This window comes from Mus caroli, chromosome 10 (assembly GCF_900094665.2).
Source record: "Mus caroli chromosome 10, CAROLI_EIJ_v1.1, whole genome shotgun sequence".
Lineage (NCBI taxonomy): Eukaryota > Metazoa > Chordata > Mammalia > Rodentia > Muridae > Mus > Mus caroli.
In genome coordinates, this window is record NC_034579.1 from 30,371,761 (window position 1) to 30,392,250 (window position 20,490).

Sequence of the window (20,490 nt, forward strand, 5' to 3'; positions counted from 1 at the left end):
GGGCCTAAACTTTTTATGGCCACCATGCCTCAATATCTCCATGCCAAGATCTAGGTCAGAAACTTGTGTCTTCCAGCCCAAGACCTGGATCATAGGTGTGCCCTCCAATTCTGGATTGCAGTTTATTCCAGATAAAGTCAAGTTGACAACCGGGAATAGTTACATTCTGTCTAAATGAAACATGGTGAAGAATGAGAGGGTAACATTACTAAGGATAAATAAGAATTAGCCTCAGTTCCCTGTCATGGGCAAAGTTTTCTGAGAGTTCACGTGAAGAATTTAAGTCTCTCAAAGAGCTTTGGAACATGTAACATGATCCCTGGAAGTTAATAAATTATCATCTTTTCTTCAATCAGGACATGAGTGGTGGCTGGTTGGTGGGGTTTGTCAGATGTGCTGACCTTCATAGGCCATGTTGCAGGGTTAGACTTGGATCCCAGTCCTGCAAACAACCAACACATTGCTCGAGAAATGTAGACATTTGTTTGAACATCTAGGCATTTTCTCCATTATTAAAAATTTAAAATTCCGTTAATGTAATTTCACAATTTTTTTCAGTTCACATATTAGGTTCTGTTTCTCCAATGTCCCTTCTCTAACAAAATAGTGGAATTTCAAAGCATCTCTAGTTAAAGTTGTCTCTTTAAGAGTTCTATCATACCTTGGAGTGCCAAAATTTCCTTGAGCAGAATTCCTAAAACAAACAAACAGACAAACAAACAAACAAGTTATTTCATTGCTCAGTTCCTTCACTTGAAAGCCATTTGTTGAGCATGTTGATACATGCTTATGGTCATAGAAGAATTGACATAAGTAAGTGTGCTCTGATATTTGACTCTTCATCATTTAACTTGTACAAGGATTTATTAAACAGGATAAATTTAAGTAATAGTGTTGGAGCAGTGTAAAATACTAGTAAATATTAAAAAAAAACAAATAGAAGGAACAAAAACTGACTCTTGTTGAGTCTCCCATGTTAGATAATTATAAGAATTTAAAAATCAGGTTAGCCAGGGCTTCTGTGGGAGATGAGGCAGGAGAGGAGATATTGTGCTTTTTGGACAGAAAATGGATTATGACTTTAAATTTGAAAGAAAGATGGATTTCATTGTTTCTTCCTGTAAAGAATCAAGTGTATAGATATTAGCTTTAAGTGGGTAACTTTTACATTGTTTCTCTAAAAACAAAAAACCAAACAGCATTATATATATGCTGTTATTTTAAAGTCTGTGTACTGTTATTATAGCTAACATGAAAAAACAGATGTACTAAAATATCCCCACATTTGCCTATCACAGGGTAATCTTCATATTGGCAAATCTAATCATCTTTGTCCATATGTAATTATGATTTCCACAAGGAAGCTCAGCTGGATCCCTTCAGCAGCAAAAGGTTCTGGAGCATGTGAGCTGCCAGCTGTATCCTTATGTTTGTAATTATGATCCTCTCTTAATTGTATATCCAATTTATTTCACTTATTATAGTAAATACATATCTCCCCCCTCCTGCTAGGTAACTTTGTACAGTTATTCAGTTATTCAGTTTCAACAATTAAGTCTCAGTTCCCAAATTTACTACAATGTAACAATCATTTAGTCCTATAAAATGATGCAGTGAGCATTCTTGCTCATATTGCTTTTCCTCTTTGGGGTGATTAACTGTCGTTTCAGTTTCCCATACACAAGCTTTTATTGGATTTCGGGTTTTAAATTAGTCCACAATAATAGAGTTTAGCGGAACCTCCCCTTTGCAGTATATAGCTGCACTTATTCTTAACAATGTCTTTGCTGATATTGATTGTTGTATTTTTCAAGATTGCTTTATGGTCTATATGAGAAATTATTTCTCATTTTAATATCATAAATATTTATCTTATTCTTTCTCTCTTTGTGGTGTGTTTGTGTGTGTGTGTGTGTGTGTGTGTGTGTGTGTGTGTGTGTGTGTGTGTGTGTGTGTGTGTGTGTGTGTATTGAACTAATTGTTGATATTTCCCTTTAGGCTGTCATGTAGCTGAATGCATTTCTGTTTTTATTGTGAACTTCTGGAAAGGAACAAAATCAAATGTCTGACCCAGCTCTCACCACTGAGAATAGGTATCTGAAGACTAACATAGGCGTTAGTCTCAGAATCACCGTGGTATTTCCTTTCTGTTTTTCCCATTTTCTTCCTCCACTTACATATTCATTTTTGTAATTAGACCACTATGTTATTTATTACTTTATTCATTTTGTAGACAGTGATTGAACCCAGGACTTTTGCATAGTAGACAGGTACTCCACTACTGAAAGATTATGCCAGTCCCCATGCATTTATTTAAAATTTTACTTTATTTTGTGATGTAAAATCTTGATCCTTTCTGAAACAGCGCAAGGACATAACTAAATAAAGTAATATTTATATTTGCATCATTTCCTTAGGGTAAGTTTTGAAAAGGAGAAGCAATGGCTATTATGTCCTATTATATATCAACCTCGTGAAAAAAAATTTCTGCAGAAAACTGAGGTGGTATAATGCAAGAATGTTAATATCTGGTGATTTATTGCAGACATAATATCAAGTGAAGGGTCAGAATGCCAAGAGGAATAAGGTATCAGGTTGCTTTGTGGAGGGTTTCATTGCAAAACCGGGTGTGTCAGAGGCTATTGTCATGTGAAATTTTATGCAGTAGATAATTTTCATTAAAGTTTCACTTAAAGTAGTAAATGCTAAAATTATACATTGGTAATTAAAGAGATACTCATTTGCTTTAGATATCAGACATACAAACAACAAAACTTCCATTCTATTCTTAAAATAGAGGAGAAAGCTAAGCTGACTCTAAAAATGAAGGGGGAAATTGACCTATTTCTGTAAGGGGTTTGGGCTGTATGGGTCTTGAGAATAATTTTCAACACACAGTAAGCATTTGAACAGTTGAACAGTTCAGGATTATGATTTCTGATACACAGCATGGAAAAGAAAGATGAGTTTAATTGTCCAGGTTATTTTCTATGCTGCCTCTGAAGATCAGTAGCAGCCTAGGCAAAGCTATCACCCACAATAGTCCTGGAGGTTCCCAGGCTGTATGAGTATGCCCTTAAAGAGCTTTCTTAGCAAGATTTTTGAGTCAACTAACACAGATGTTTTTGTGGTGAATTTTTACTTAATTCAACTTACAATTTAACAGTAAAACCTAGTGACTGGTGTCTATAGAATACTGAAAATTTCTAGCTGGGAACAGGGTGTTTTGGGGACCTACAAAGTAAATTATATGCACAATACAAGATAGGTGTCAGTATTCTTTTTGTCTTAGTTGACATTATTTTTGTCCTGGAAGAGAGAACAATTCTTTTAGATAATACCACTTAATATTTTAAGACAGATATAGTTTTCTCACTTCTCAAGTCCTAGTCTAGTTTTTGTAGAGTAAGAATTCACTATACAATGAATGTGCTTTTTTACCTTTAAATTTATTTTCATCAATGTGACATATGTGTGTCTATCTGTTTGTTGTTCATGGAGTCGAGAAGTGAGCTTCAGACCACCTGTGGCTGGAGTTACAGGGAGTTGTGAGCCACCAAATATGAGCGCTGGTTACGAAACTCGGGTCCTCTGAAAAAGCAATACTGTATTTCAAATTTTGTACATTATAATAACTCAATTGCAAGCCATTTTCTCATTGGAGTACAGCTAATTAAGCCCTGGTTCTAAGGCATCCTTATAGGGAGAGTTGTCAAGATTGCCTTTGGCATAATTTTGAAAAGTTATGACTAAATCTTCGGAAGCTAAAAAAAATAAGGTGTTTATAAGTGCAAAGTTCTTTCACCTTGAATTAATAGCAATTTTTTTTCACCAAATCTTGTTTGGAAACCAGCTATCATTGTTCAAAGAATAGGAGATGTTGCTGAAGAAGTGTCTCTCATTTGTTGACAAGGCTATTTGATATTACTGATATTGTAATGTTATACCCACATACAGCACATTGCAAATATCTATCATTCTTTGTGAACAATGACACTAGAACTATCCCTGAGGGCGTATAGAGATACAATCATTATTCTCATTTTCTAGATAAGGAAACTGAAATGAAATTCTTTGCCTAAGGTCAAAGAACAAATCATGGACAGAATAAGATTAGGGCAGAGAGTTCTCAAATTTCAATCCTTGGCTCAACCAAGGAAGTCATATTGTTTTATTCGGTGTGGGAACTGATTCTTATCATCAGAAGCAATAAGGCTGTGCCCACATGATGCCAAATGCCAGAAGACATGCTGAAAAATAAGAATTTGCTTAACCATTCATTTATTTATCCCTAAAACAACAGGCTGCTTACTATGCTAGTTATTTTTCATTGAAATGACTGGATGTCTTTGTGCTTCTATTATGTTATGTTCTGAGGTTTCTCTCTGGAGCTATCTTTCAAAACATCTAATTTTGACATATCTTGGCTTTTATACTTATTTGACATATTTGATTAACATATTACCTGTATGATAGAGGTAGGACAGATTTTTCTTAGATAGGTTTAAATTATATAATCTCACAACATTCCTTTCAAGCCAAACCACCCTCTTCTACTATTTGAGACTGGGTGAAACAAGACCTTACTGCTAGGACAGAACTGAGCTGGACTTGTCAGCAACTGCACATAAAGTATGCCTGGCTGTGGCAAATGATCTAGATCACATTGCTACTCCAGACTCGCAAGTCAGTTTACTCTGAGGGCCAAGGGGCCAGCCAGGTGGTTTGTGGTGTGGTCTGTACAATAGTTAGATGCAGAAATAGAATGTTTTGAACAGTCAAGAAACCTTTATCGTATTTCTGATACTGGCGTACTTACATATTTCAGTAGATGCTAATTCTTATATATGTTCTGGTAGATTAATAAGTTGACAGGTGAGCATCCCCCACCCCATGTTAAATAGCACAACTGAGAAAAGAAGAGGTAAACACTGGATCTGCAATCATTCAGATCTCTCATGATGCTACGGAGGTTTTGATGGATGGTTCCATTATGCCTTATAGTTGGCCTTATTTATATATATTTTTGCAGTTCAACTACTGAAGCACCTAATTTTCTGAACCCACAACAACTCACACTGAAAATGGCAAAAGCATGGTTCTCCATTTATAGGCTACAGAATTTAGAATAGGGTTAATTCCTTAAAACAAATCATAGGAAACAAAAGGAATATAAACTCATTTCTCCCCAGTTTTAAGACCCCTGAATTCACTGTAATTCAGAATGACAATTAGTAACTCTAGGAGCTCTAGGAAATTGAAATTACTTTTAAAAATAATACACACACACACACACACACACACACATATATATATATATATATATTTAATTTGACTACTCACAAATACATATACTATCAAAAGTACCTTCATGGTGACTATGATGTATTGAATTTCTTTGCTATAACTCCTGTGGCCTAATTGAGTGGACAGGCTTGTTGATGGTGTTAAGTGGAGATATATATAGAGAGGCAGCTGCTAGGCTTAGTAAAAAATGATTCAAGTGAAATTCAAAAAGTTCAATATATGATTTAAATTTTATGAAAAGACTGCAGACAAAAACAAAACAAAAGTACAGAATCCAGGGAGAGAAAGCTATGGGCATCAGAAAGACCTGCACATGGATGCAGAAACATTTGAGAGGCTGGAGCTTGCTAAAGCCCACATTTAATTCAATGTTGATGACATCAAGGTCCAGGGCACTGGCATCTATTTCGTTCATGTATTAAATTACAGCCTGCACTGTTCCTCTTCTGAAGTGATTCTTTATACCATGAAATAAAATTATTCATACTGTGCTTGGAAACTTTACCTGTATTCCAAAATATTAGTACCTGGTTAAGTTAAAGATTTCAGACATATATTAATAAATATCTGGCAAACATTTACTCAAGCTTTCTTTATAATCAGTAGAAAATTTCGCAGCTCTATCAATCATTGAGATTTATCCCTTGATTGAGGAAACAATATAGAGTATTTTAACTCTTTCTTCATCTATTGATTTAAATCTCCTGCTTGGAAGCTTTTCAATCTTTTGTGGCTCATTAAACAGAAATCCATAAATTTGTGTTTAATGTACACATAGTCCACTTCAATTTGGAGCCATGAGATGGTCCATCTTGTTTAAAAATGAGAATTAAAAGAATCGCTTTTCATCATTTCCAATTACAGATCTATTGGCTTGCTAGACATCCCAGCTATAATTGATGCACTTTTCTTTTTGATAAATGGCAAAGCTTAAATTTTCAGGCCAATAAGTTATATAAATTGCAGCTATACTTTATATTTTGCTTCCACTTCTCGTATTTTTTTATTACATTATGGAGAAATGAATTGGGACTGATGTGGTATTGTTTACAACTCTCTTCGATTTTTTTTTGTTAGCCTTTTAATCCAGATACAGGAATCTATTATGAACCAAGTTTTCCATCATAATAAAAGCCCTTCTACTTGGAGATGGTGATGCAGGTCAATTAACCTTGACTGAAGAGTCAGTCAGTAGCATTGGTAATTTGCTAGATCAGGTTATAAGGATGTACACTATACACTTAAAATTATAATGTAAGATAATGATATTCTCTTTAAGAGAGCTAATTGTCCAGTGTGTTTTGATTAAAAAAAAAAAAAAGAGTGAAAGGAGGTTTAACCCAAATTCAGATGGTGTCTTTTTATTGTCATATTATCTTTTTATTATCAACTTAGTCAATTGGATCTTCTATTTGGAACCTGGTAGTATAGAGAGCAGTGGTTCTCATACTGTGTGTTGCAACCACTTTGGTGGTCATATAGTAGATATCCTGCATATCAGATATTTATATTATGATTCATAACAGTTTCAAAATTACAGTTATGAAATAGTCCTGTATAGCTGACGCCCAAGAACTAAGATTTACTTCCTCAGGCAAAACTGTTTTCCACCGACTTGCATCTCTTTTCAGGCAAATTTCCTCCCTGCTGGACACACAAATTATATCAGTAGTTTAAAACTCCATCATCAAAAAAAAAAAAAAAAAAAAANAAACCCAAAAAANCCAAAAAAGGTCCANAAAAAAAAAAAAGGTGGTGGCAAAATTGTGTTTTTCTTCCTTGGCTCCTTTATATGTCTTAGAATTGAAGCTTCTAGATAATGCTCTCTGATTTGGCATTCCCAAGATCAGGCTGGGTTTTGTGTCTTTCTGATTCTCACCTTGCTAGGAGGGCAAGGACTTTCTGGAGTAAAAAGGATTGTTGTTAGCAAGAAAGAGTGATTAGTGGCCAATGACAGAAGAAAACTTCCCTGGTCATTCAGACTACCAGAGTGTAATGCAGGTTATTGTCCATGCAGATGCAGAAGGATTTGCCTGTGGACTTAACAATATTGCAGGGCAACATGTAAACTGGATTTTAGGCTCCATAAAACCTCTCCTACTGCATCTGTTGGATCTTTCTGCTATCAGTCTGCACAGAAGGGTGCCTACACAGTGACTTGCACTGGCACTGTGGAATCCCTTCTAATACTTCACTCTGTTTCATTCTTCCCATTATTAGATTTCCTGGGGTAAAAGACCAGCATGAGTTGTTTTTCTCAACACCTTGTGCTGTTATCTCTGGATGCTGTGATTTCTAAGCTAGATTAAGATTTTCTTGCTTCCATTATTAGAACAGCATATTTAATTTTACGGCTTTCTTCAGTGATGCTTGCTCGCCTTCCAAGCTTGTAATGTTTTACTGTTACTCTTAGTTTTTAGTATGTGTTCTCTCTTTCCATTAATCTTATCTTCTAGTGAGTGCCCCTGTTTCCCCACCACAGATTTTGGCTGTGTCCTCTTTGTAAATTTCATATATTCTGTGACAAAGTTGAAAGATATCAGTTTTGTGAAAATTTCATTCCATACAGTGACAAACTACAAAAAAGGTTTGGGTTCAGGGTCACCTTTATTGACAGGATTTGTTTTGTGTTCTAGTTTTAGATGAAGGTGTTGTAAAACACTACAGAATAAGAAGGTTGGATGAAGGTGGCTTCTTCCTCACCAGGAGGAAAACCTTTTCAACCCTGAATGAATTTGTGAACTACTACACCACAACAAGTGACGGACTATGTGTCAAGCTGGAGAAGCCATGCTTAAAGGTGAAAGTATTTCAGCTGAGTTCACTTATCATTTAAATTAACACTTTCCTCTCAGACACTGAAGCACTTGTCATTTGCTGTTGGTTCGTATAACATCACAATCATTTGGTTACTTAGAGCAGGAGTAGGGAAACTATTATAGTCAGCACTATCCCATGTTCATTTTAAAAGGTAATTTGTTTGTTTTGTTAATTATTTTATAGGAGACACACTGATTCCTTTACTATCTTTAGTTATTTTGTGCACTTATATTAGATCAGTGGTTCTCAACCTGTGGGTTATGACTCTTTTTTTTTTGGGAAAAGTTGAACAACCTTTTTACAGGGGTTGGTCACCTAAGACCATTGGAAAAGATAACTTATTTACATTACGATTCATAACCGTAGCAACATCAGTTATGAAGTAATAGAAATAATTTTATGGTTGGGATTCGCAACACGAGGAATTATATTAAAGAGTCACAGCATTAGGAAGGTTGAGAACAACTGTATTAGAGTTTGAGAGCTGCAATAGAGACATAATATATGCAGTAAACCTGACAATGAGTTTTACTACCCATAGTTCTCCTGTGATTAACAGACAGAAGCAACCTAGGAAGACAAATTTATTTTGTCTGCACACCTGGGCAGAGCATCATGGTGGTAGGAGTTTATGGTTGAGCAGGTTCATGGAAGATAGGAAATATGTAAAAGAGAGAATACAGAAGGGAACCATATAAGAAATACAGCTCCAAAGAAATACCCCACTGCCATCCAATAGACCTTGTCCTTTCTTTAAGCATGCTTAGGAATGCCATCATCATATAAGAGCACAAAGGATCAAGACGTTGATTATACCAGAGCTCTTCTTACTTAATTGGCTTTGGAAATACCAACAGAGAAGTACCTAGAAGTTTAATTAATCTCTTAGGTCAGTGGTTCTCATCCTTCCAAATGCTGCGACCCTTTAATAGAGTTCCTCATTATTGGTGACCTCCAATCATAAAATTATTTTTATTGTACTTCATAATTGTAATTTTGCTACGGTATTGAATAATAATGTAAATATTCTGGGAGGCAGAGGTTTGCCAGAGGGGTCCTGATAGACAGGTTGAGAACAACTGGCTTAGGTGTATCTCAGTTCAATCAAGTTGATTATTCAAATAACTATTACAGTGCTCGGATATATAACTGGCCTCATCAGTTTTATTTACTGAAGACGCCTACTTCATGCCTCAAAATTTCTTATTAATTGAGGTAAGTGAGTGAATAGAAAACAAAGAGAAATGACAAAAATGGATTGGAAAATTGATGGTTTCATTTTGCAAAGAGATGTGATGCATATAATAAATGCTACAGTCAAGAAGTTAGGAAAGACTTGTGAGCGAGGGAGGGAGCTTTTCTAGGTCAGCTTCATAGAGAGGATCCAGCAAGGCAGGAGGCAGAGAAGTTCCTGCAGCCGCCTGCGAGGATGACACTGAGTATGAGTGGGGTGGATGGACACAGCACTGGAACACAGGAGAGAGGGTTGTTTTAAAGACTTAATAGTACAGATTTTAATTTACCATATTTGGTATTTAGAATCAATATTTTCCTTAAAAAGTAGAGACTATTTTTTCTTTTTTATTGGTTATTGTATTTACATTTCAAATGTTATCTTCCTTCACAGTTTGCCCTCCACAAGCCCCCTATTCCCTCCTCCCTCCCCCTACCTCTATGAGGGTGCTCCTCCACCTGCCCACCCACTCCTGCCTCAGCCTGGGTCATCGAGCCTCCACAGGAGGGGCTCCCCCCCAGTGAAGCCATATAAGGCAATTCTCTGCTATATATGTGGCTTTACCCATGGGTACCCCCTGTGTACTCTTTGGTTGGTGGTTTAGTTCTTGGAAGCTCTGGGGTGTGTGTCTAAAGACTATTTTTAAATCAAAATGTTATATATGTGAGTGTACATGCACTTAAGTACTATAGTGTGCATATAGAGGTTAGAGAGAGGCAGTGTATAGTCATAGAGCTTCTAACTCTACATAGTTTCCAGGAATCAAACTTAAGTCATCAGACTCACATGGGAATGTTTGTCCTCTAAGCTAGTACCATAACTTATTTCTGACAAGTACTCTCCTTTTTCTCTGACAGATCCAGGTACCAACCCCTTTTGATTTGTCATATAAAACTGCGGACCAGTGGGAGATAGACCGCAGCTCCATACAGCTTCTGAAGCGACTGGGATCCGGTCAGTTTGGAGAAGTTTGGGAAGGTCTGTGGAATAATACCACTCCAGTGGCTGTAAAAACGTTAAAACCAGGTACGAGAATGTCAAAGGTTAAACAGCACACATTGATTTTCTTTTTATTACAATTCCCATCGTAAATGCTGTAGACCTCATAGGACAGCCAGTGCTGGCAGTAGACAGGCATTGCCATTGTTCTGCCCTAGGCGACTAAAAACTATAGAGAGCTTTTAAAATAGGAAGACAAGGGCATGTTCATCCCAGTGAAGCTGAAAACACCTTTAGTTCTGTCTTTTTAATTGTTAGGCTTTCATCCTCTCTTTTTTTTTTTTTTTTTTTTTTTTTTTTTGTAATTTACTGGCAAAACATAATTTACCAATCAGATGTAGGGGCTGGAGATATTGCTCAGTTGGTAAAATACTTAATGCACATGTGTGAGGTCCTTACTTTGACCACCCCCTAGCACCCATGTGAAAAGCCAAGTATGGCAGCACACACCTGAATTTCCAGCACTGACACAGTAGGACTCTTGCTGGCCAGCCAATATTGCTGACTCTTTGAACTAAAGTCAGAGGGAGGTTTTGTTTAAAAAAAAATGAGTATGGGATAAGGGGTTTGCAAAAGGAAAACCAGGAAAGGGGATAACATTTGAAATGTAAATAAATAAAATATCCAATTAAAAAAATAAAGGAATAGAGTGATAAAGACACCTGATGTTGGCATCTGGCACACACACACACACACACACACACACACCTGCATACACACATATACACACAATCAGATGACAAGCTAGAATTATTCAAGGAATAACATTCCTTATTAGAGATGAACTATACATGATTAAAATAGTACTAATGCTAAGGCCACTCTAGCAAAGTTATTATAAAAATTAAATTAGGTCCTTGGCAGAGACGCATTGTATAGTTCTTGGTTCAAAGTCAGTCATGAAAAAGTATATTGTTATTATAATGTTAGTAAATGGCAGAGCTTCTGACCCATAGTTATCATTGTTGAATTATACTATATAGAAATGGCATTCTATAGAAGTACAACAGTCCTATGAGGTCTCCGGCCGCCTCATATCTACCTCTGATAACACTGCAAGGATCGTAACTATTGGGTAGACTACAGTGTTCTGTGAACCTCCATTATTTCCTAGTCCACAGTGCTTACATTTTTTTTAGAAGCCTCCTATTGCCTGAACTTAAGAATTTAGGATCTCAGATGTTACTATGTATAGTACTATGTTTCGCACACTCCATGTTAAGGCACTTTTGGGAATCCCAAGGAATTGACAAGAGGAGGTAAGGTTCATTGAAAGTAACATATAGAATATGACACAAAGTTGTTGCATTTAAGAAGTGTAGGGTTTCAGCTTTTGATAGGGTTGTATTTTTTTGTTGATACCGTATTTGTGAATCATTTTAGGTATATCCTTTGTCAATGTGTACATGTATATAATATACTTTTCAAATCATTTTAACACACACCACTATACTTTCATTTCCCCCCTTTACTCTCCCTGAATTGCTTCTTCTTCCCACACGTACTTTTATGTCTATTTTTTTTTGGATGATGTTGATAAACTAAGGTTAATCTAGTTGCTTGCAAAAGTATGGATAGGCACGATATATTCTGGAACATGGGAAACTTGTTAGTGGCTATACCACTGAAGAAAATGACTTCCCCCCCCCCCCCATGTGCGTATGAAGCCATTAACTGCCAGTAGCTCTCAAGGAAGGGGTAGAGCCTCATGATACCTTTCCACACCTATGACAGAATATTGACAAACACAATTGTGAGCAGGTCTAATACAGGCAACTACAGCTGTCTTGGGCTTGTGCGTGCAGCAACACTATCAGAAGATAGTGATTCATGGGAATCCTACATATCCTAGAATGTCCCCTGAGCCTTGATGTGAAGACTGATAATAGATGTCCTGTTTAGGTGAATTCTCACCAATCACTTATTAGAAGTACTTTGACATTTTATGTGTCTTTGCATTAGCCACTGCCCACCACATAAAGAAACTTCTCTGACCACAGCCACAAGCAAGAGCAGAACTAATCTAGGAGTATAAACATTTAGAAAGCAACTCAACAGTATGTTAATTCAGCAAAACAAGAATAGTAAGTTTCTCACGAAAACCTATTACCCCACTAGGCATAGATATACTTTAACTAGGTTCCTAGTTCAGGAATAGATTTCTTCTCACATATGGGGCCTCAAATCCCATCAAAAAATCATCTGGTTATCACCATAGCAGTCTTTCCCCTATTGCCCTATTGCCTATGGTAGCACAATATGAGGTGCCAACCTCATATCTAGCTTTAATAATGCTGCAAGGATCATAACCACTAGTTAGACTACATCTTACCTGGCAGGTCAGTATTCTAGAATGCTGAGTCTACAGATGAGCAAGACTGAGAATGGTTCGCTTTCTTAGCAGCCTGCACAGCATCCTCTCCCAGTCCCCCAAACTGTGAAAGCTGTAAGAATGGAGAGAAAGCTTCCAGCTTACTTCCAGTTTGATTTCTCTATGCCAAGTTTTGATGACTGCTATCATCAAATGCAAAATCTACACAAAAAATCAACCCAGACTAGGTCATGAGGGAGAGCAGCACTTGATCTGATTGCAACATTTGAGAAGTTATGTGGTATTCTACTCTGATTGTGCTACCTTACAAAGTAATTCTCTTTCTCCTTTTAATTCCCCTGTCTGTATTCCATTCTCAGATAGCCATTAGTTTCCAAGGAAAATAACTTACAGTTGTTTGGATGTAACTTAACAATCAAATGATGGGTTAAATGTTTTTATTGTGGCATGGGGTATTGTGAAGAAAACCAGCTGAGACATTAAGTGTGCTAGGGACAGAAAATGTTGGGGTATTGTAGTGTGACATGTCAGATCCAGAAGTTTTGGGGTAAGTAAATCTGAGTTCAAACTTGGCTTTATGTCTGTGCCTCTGGATAGGTTCATTAAACTCTCTGTATTTCCTCATCAGAATGTGGGAATCATAAGAGTTCCCCATTGCTAGAATCTTATGAGGACAGATTAGACCAGTGGCCACAAAGGTTCTTAATGCCATAAGTTTTTTTAAAAGTGTTAGCTTCCAGCTCCAGACAGAGCTCCCAAGCATAGACTTGGAATACAGGAATTTGGTTCCAGCATCCATATCTGCTAGATGAAGCATCAGAGAGACACTTGTATGTGGCTAGATGTCACCAATGACTGCCAGTGAGGACAACCTGTTCCAGCATTAATTGGTTCACAGTCACTATGCACTTCTACATGATCATCTTGTTGACAACTGAGCTGAAACTTTATTGTCCAATCTAAATTATTCCTTTTAAAAGATAAACAGCAAGCTGTCCTTCCTAACATTGCTCTCCAAGGAAAGCTTTCTGGAGGTCAAAAGAGAACAACAACAACGAAAAATGTCATATTTCTTATGTCAAAAAAGCCACGATAGTTTGCTTCCCAATAGGAATAGTTATTATTGATTTACAGTGTAATAGCAGCAAACAGCTTTGGTGATTGGTTAAATGTCTTCACTTTACTGAGGCCATTAATCAATCATAGCAGCTATTTATTGCCTAGCAGACTACCACGCAATAAAGATGAGCCTGAAATCAACTCCCACACTAACTTTGACAGGCAAAAATTAATATTTAATGTTGCATTACTAGCTGGCTTGAGATTGGAACTCCCTTCCTCTGGTCAGCTATAGCAGGCCTGGCCATGAAAATTCTGAGTAGCTCTCACCTACAGGGACTCCTATTGTGCTTCAACTTCAGCTCTTATATTAGTCTGACTCGGGGATTGTCTAGGTTCCTGTAGAACTGTCTGAATGATGATTACAAGGGCTACTCTCACTTCAACCTTCATGAGTCAGATATATCTTTTGTAATCTTTTTTCTTTTGAGGAGAGGGTCATACTATATCTATATTTGATAAAGGTTATTTTTAATCACTATGAAAAGTGGTTTGGTATGATTTATGTGTCTCTTTTATTGCCACCTATATTTTTCTACTATGATTCTAAATTTTAAACTTTTTGACCAGCGGTAATGCTGGCACTGAGGGAGCTCATAAATAGCTCCCTTAAGAAGAGAATAGCTTTATTTATTTTCTTCTTTACAACCCTGTCTTTTCTCCCCAGCCAACACAAAACACAATTAATGTGTCCAGTTTCTCTAATCCGTAAGAGTATGTGAAATCACCACTATCACCACTATCACCACTATCACCACCACCACCACCACCAACACCAACACCAGTAGCAGTTATTGGGTCAAAGTGTGCTAGGTACTTCTATAATTCTGAAGTTTAGAGAGATCAGCCAACTTGCTTAAGACTACAAAGAGAGCTAGTTGTATAGCTGCAGTTGAACTTTGAACCTGGTGGCTGAACTTTGCAAGGGTACACCATTTCACTACTTAGTGTAAAATAACATCACATTGACAAACAAGCCGCAGTGCAACCCTTACAGTGTTGAAATGTATCTATTGTCTGGGTTTCCATGTCAACCATGATGTACTTGTTGAGAGTAGATATTGAATGGAATGATGTTCTAAGTGAATATAAAGATATGATCAATCACAGTAATACCTCCTCAACATTACATACTAAAAATGAGAGACTTAAAAATTACTGTTGACATGTAAACTTCAGGCATCTTTCCTTCTCCTTTTTATTTGATATTGACTCTTTGATACATTGTATATGAGTTAGAGTTCATTTAAAATTAGAGTTAGAGTACTATTTAAAATCAATCTCTTAATGAGTTTTCAAAGGAGGCTTCAGAGCCCCAAACCTTTAGGCCTTTGATGGAGGAACTGGATGGATAATGTAGGAGAAAAGGTTGAGTACCAGTTTGACATTAAAAATGTAAAATGGTGAAACACACTGTTAACTTTTGGAAATGTCCCTGAATATTTCTTAGTTGGCTTACACCTTATATTTCTATAAAGTTAAGGAAAGGAATATGGCAAAGTTTTAAGTTTTAAGGTGCTTTTCAGCTGTTCCCAGAGTGGGTACCAAGGATAGGGCAGAAGTCAGTCCTCTCTGGTTCTAAATCCAAGATCTCTGGGTGGAGTAATTAAATATTCTTTATCTGCCTGTATTTGTGTTAATGGGCACTCTCTCTTTATGTGAAGATGCCTGTCTCATGTCATCAATTACACTGTCAGTATCTCTCTGTTGTTTCATTTGTCATCCGGACCTGAATCCACTTGCTCTTCACCTACACATGGTAGCACATAAACTGCATACCCCTGACACAATGGCACATGTAGTAATTAGGTTGCCCTGGCTGAACTGATTTCATTCTTTGATAACTCTGAAGATTTGTGGCACTGATGCTCTTAGATTATCAAGAGGCAGGAGGCAATCATGATGTTTCCCACCAGGCTGCTGTGGGGATAAGAATACCTCAGTGACATAAAGTGATTTCCTCCTCTTCTTGTTTCAGGTTCAATGGATCCAAATGACTTCCTGAGGGAGGCACAGATAATGAAGAGCCTAAGACACCCAAAGCTCATCCAGCTCTATGCTGTTTGCACTTTAGAAGATCCAATTTATATTATTACAGAGTTGATGAGACATGGAAGTCTGCAAGAATATCTCCAAAGTAAGCTGAAGACTTAATAAAAGGAGGAAAAGGAGGAATTCAGTTTAGCTAGTCCCATAAATGTCAATTTAGTAAGCCTGCTATAACCAAAAGATGTTTAAAATGTGTGTGTCTGTAAGAATGAATGTTAACATTGACCAGCTCAACTACTATTTAATGGAATATGTTCTTTGTTCTCAAAAGAGCAAAAATATTTATGTAGTGGAAAATCTAATTGTGCACAATAGACACATTGGAGCACTTAAATGTAGTGTGGGAAATGGGTGAATGGATATTTTGTGTTTCCTTCAGCTAATTGAACATTATTAGTCATGAACAAATATTTTCTGTGGAGTACACTTTATGGACCTGGAATACTTTGGAGAAAAATTTTTAAAAAGTTATTTGAGGCTTTGTTTGTGTGTGTGTGTGTGTGTGTGTGTGTGTGTGTGTGTGTGTGTGTGTGTGTTATTCAAAGCTACTTCTATATCTAGGCAATCTGAGAAATTTCAGACTAAAAAGCAGAAATATAGTATTGCTGTATCCCTGCATTTGATTCTGGCAGTCACAGTAAGGGCACTGCAATATTTATCACACTGAATAATTCAAAAATAATAAGCACTGAAACAAGATGCTCAGAATTGAGATAAACTACCAGCAGAATAATTTGTGCTTGAAAAATAGAGATTTCCACTGATTTTTACAGCATCAGAGCAAGACTGATAGAATTGTGAGCAGGTGAGAATAGTTGGGGGGAAGAGTCCAGAAGGAGGAGATTTCTGAGGGGGACGTGTGAATCTGGCAATTCTAAATTTCAAAACAAGAAAGACTGAGACAAAGATGTGTCCTACACAGTGCTTTGTAAAACCAAAGTATATATAGCTCCCTTGCCTGTGGTCACCAAATCTAGCATCGTCAGAATAGGGAATCACCACAGGAGAATTAACTTCAGCCATTGACACTTCCTGCCTTAGTCCCAGGGCAAAGCAGAAGAATTTCTGTCATAATAAAGTACTTAGCAAATGTCACTTATTAGGTAGAATTGCATTGAATTAATTGGTTTTCTCTAACTTGTCTTTGTTTTTTCTCAGTCTGTGATTTCCATCTTCAGATTTCTCACCAACTGATAGTTCTTCCAACTAAGATGCTCTCCTAGCATAATTCATTGTCTCGTTAATGTCATCTAGTCACAGTGTTTACTCCCATCCTCTTTGATTTTCTTGAACATATTTATAATTGTTATTTCTAAATCATTGTCCTGTGTATCAGCTAAGTTGTTTTCCCAGGGAACAATAGTACTGTGGTAGTACTAACTTTTGGAGAAGATATATTATTGGTTTTCCATATTATAATTTTTTTTAAAGGACCTAGGGTTCTGGAGGTAGGTTATCGGTAGTGATTTTTGGTATGTATATTTGTCCCACTTGTATAGAGTAGCTGTTTAGACCTTTCTTTGATGCCACCTAAACTTGTCTGATTATGGGCCAGCTGAATGGTCTTCAAGATTCAGTCCTGGGGCCACTCAAGTGTCAATGTACAAATGAAGTATCTGAAGTACTCTAAGCTTAGCTAGCTAGGGCTAGGTGCAGCTTCTGGTGACAGCATTGGCCCTTCTAGAGAGTTAGCAGGTACTTGCTACAGATACTCAGAAGTCAGTGGAAGGCTGCACCATTATTCAGCTGGTCCTTAGGTGACAGGGACTGAGGTCACAGCGGGAGTGGGTAGTGCTACTTGTGGGAGGTATGTAAGTTTTGTGGGATTCTCAGGTGATCGAGGCTGAGGTTGTGACAGAAGTGAGTGTTGCTAACTGGGGGAGGCTCACTAGGCTCTCTGTGACTCTTAAGTGGCTAGGGCTAAAGTCTGTGTTCTACTGTCAATAGACATTGCCACCTGAGGGAGATACACAGGACTCTATTTCTCTGGTAGATGAGACTAGGTTCTGTTTACTTCTCAGTTCCTGAAAGTCTGCACAGGCATTTCCATCTGCGTGAGTGCTTGGCTGGATAGGAAGCTGTGTCTGTTTTAGTCCTTGAGCAACATCTGATTCACAGGGGTGTATACTAATATATGGTGACTGGCTGAATTATTAAGTCAAGATCACCTATAAACTAATAAAATTGGGATTTGGACTTAACTAGTTTTGAGACTGAGGTACCAACAGGAAAACCCTTAGTTGGTACATCAAAAACCCTCTGACTGAGGATGTACTTGACATGCAGATGTGCTTTACTCGGTTACAATCCTTGTATTCTGGATTAGGCCACTAGGGATGTATTCACTAAGCCCTTCATCTTCAAAGATACTTCACAGATAGGAGGAGTGATGGATTTATATTTATTACATCTAATTTTTTATCAACAAAGAGGTAAATAATCCTGAAAGGATTCTGCTCCCTGTATGTAGCTCATTAGATCATGTGTTGTTGTGTTAGAAGTCTTCAGTGATAGGATGTATTAGATTTCCTTCTGAAGATATAAACTGCTGCAACTTTGTGAACTTTATTGTAGTTTTCAGGCATGGTGGTTGTGATATTAAGTGGTTCGTAGGCCAGTGAACTCTTCAGAATAATAAAGCATATTGTACAGTCTTTCAGTATTGGCCTTATTGGTAAAAATCTTCCATACCCTCTATAATAGGATTATAGTATGAAGCATATTTGAAAGAACATAGACAGTTTGTCCATATAAACCTTTTATAGTCTCTAATCTTAGCTGATTTGTTTTGGTAGCAACTTCAAAATGGAGACGCTTATTAAAATAACTTGGCATTGAGAATATTTGATGATATATATATATGTATATTACTGAAATTTATTATTTTTACACTACATATATCATTTTAAATTAAATACACTTTTTGAGAAAAAGAATATCCTAAAGTACCAAATTTGATGTCAATTGGGTATCTTAATACATATAATGATGGAAGAAATAAAAGATTAAATAATTTTGGAAGAGGGTAAAGACATGCTTATATCTTCATATGAGAAAACAGTGATCAACATGGAAAAGGCAGAGAAATCACCTTTCTGGAAGAATATATTTCAGAACTCCATGTTTTATGTGGCTTATTTAAAAAAATGTCTAAACAAATAGACACTCTCATTCTTAACATGAATGTTTAATCAAAAGAAGGTAAGGATATAAACTATGTATTCACATTATGATAAAGTAATAGCATTTCTGTTGCATGGCAGTGTTACTAAGTGGCAAGACAGAGAAAGATAGGAGAAGCAGATATCTGGTGTCAAGTATGAATAGCCAAATGCCTACTGATCAAAACTCGGGGGTAAAGAAGTCTCTCGTGTTCACTTAACCCAAGTAACGCAAACATTAAACAAACATGGACAGTTTATACAGGCCTGTAAAAATGAAACTATGCTGAATGTTAATTCTATGTCACTTTTTACTGAAGTTATTTGCTGAGCATACTCTAATTTATGCAGGGTTCATTAAAGACTGAAACTAGGCAGTGTAATGGAACATACAGGATGATACTGGTGTGAGGTGGAATGTTCTTTCCAGTGTTTGGGTGCAAGCATTTAGGAGGAGTCAAGTGAAAAGCAACTATGCACATTTATAATTAATATTTGTAAAAGAATATTTACATATTGAAATTGAAAAACTACAAATTGAAAAACTGTTACACACATTTTGGCAGCAAAATTAATACATTAATGACATACTTATTGACCCTTTAGTATATACCATTTAAGAAAACCCTGGTAATTAAGGCAATATAATGAAATATGTGTAAGAACACACATATTTCACTAACAACAGCTTACTGAAACTTGAAGTAAATACCTGTATTTGGTTTAGTTTGTTGAGCTTTCTTTTTTGCTTAGTGAATACTTACAGAACATCTAACAAACATCAAACGTTGATGTACCCTTTACGGAATAGCAAATACTTTCTGTTTTGATAAGTTATGTCCTGAAACATGGTTCATGATTTTCATGCAGAGTTTGCTGAAGAGGACTGAAACAGGCAGATATGTTATTTTTATTAATATCTTCTTCAATCAAATATAACTGCATAGCAGTTGCTCTACAGAAACATGATATATTTCCATAATCCCTCAGTGGTGTGTGTTTAAGAGTCATAGAAATGGCATGTCTAGGCAGATAGCACAGAACAGCTTTCAAGAGAGCATATCATTTCAGTTTCAAACATGCCTGAATTAGAGTCTCTATTCTAAAGCCTGTTTCTGCAGGTAGTCAGAATCCCAGTGAAGTAGAAATAATAGAAAACAGTTTGAATATTGGTCTGTGCATTAAATTATGTGATTTACTGGAAATAAAATACATGAGCTACCAATAGGAGAGGGCATATACATTTTTTCTTTAAAATTTTTATTTATTTATTATATGTAAGTACACTGTAGCTATCTTCAGACACTCCAGAAGAGGGCATCAGATCTTGTTATGGATGGTTGTGACTCTTAACCACTGATCCATCTCTCCAGCCCACATTTCTTCTTCTTCTTCTTCTTCTTCTTCTTCTTCTTCTTCTTCTTCTTCTTCTTCTTCTTCTTCTTCTTCTTCTTCTTCTTCTTCTTCTT

At 36.6% G+C, this 20,490-nt stretch overlaps 1 protein-coding gene across 2 annotated transcripts in view; it reads left to right on the forward strand.

Annotated features, from left to right (window-relative positions):
- The window catches only part of Frk (fyn related Src family tyrosine kinase), a 119,599-nt gene that overhangs the window by 86,768 nt on the left and 12,341 nt on the right, over window positions 1-20,490 (forward strand). For both annotated transcript variants that reach the window (XM_029482170.1, XM_021174495.1), the window contains exons 4-6: window positions 7,944-8,107; window positions 10,219-10,387; window positions 15,790-15,948. In XM_029482170.1, coding sequence (XP_029338030.1) covers window positions 7,944-8,107; window positions 10,219-10,387; window positions 15,790-15,948 — 492 coding nt within the window. The remainder of the gene's footprint in view (window positions 1-7,943; window positions 8,108-10,218; window positions 10,388-15,789; window positions 15,949-20,490) is intronic.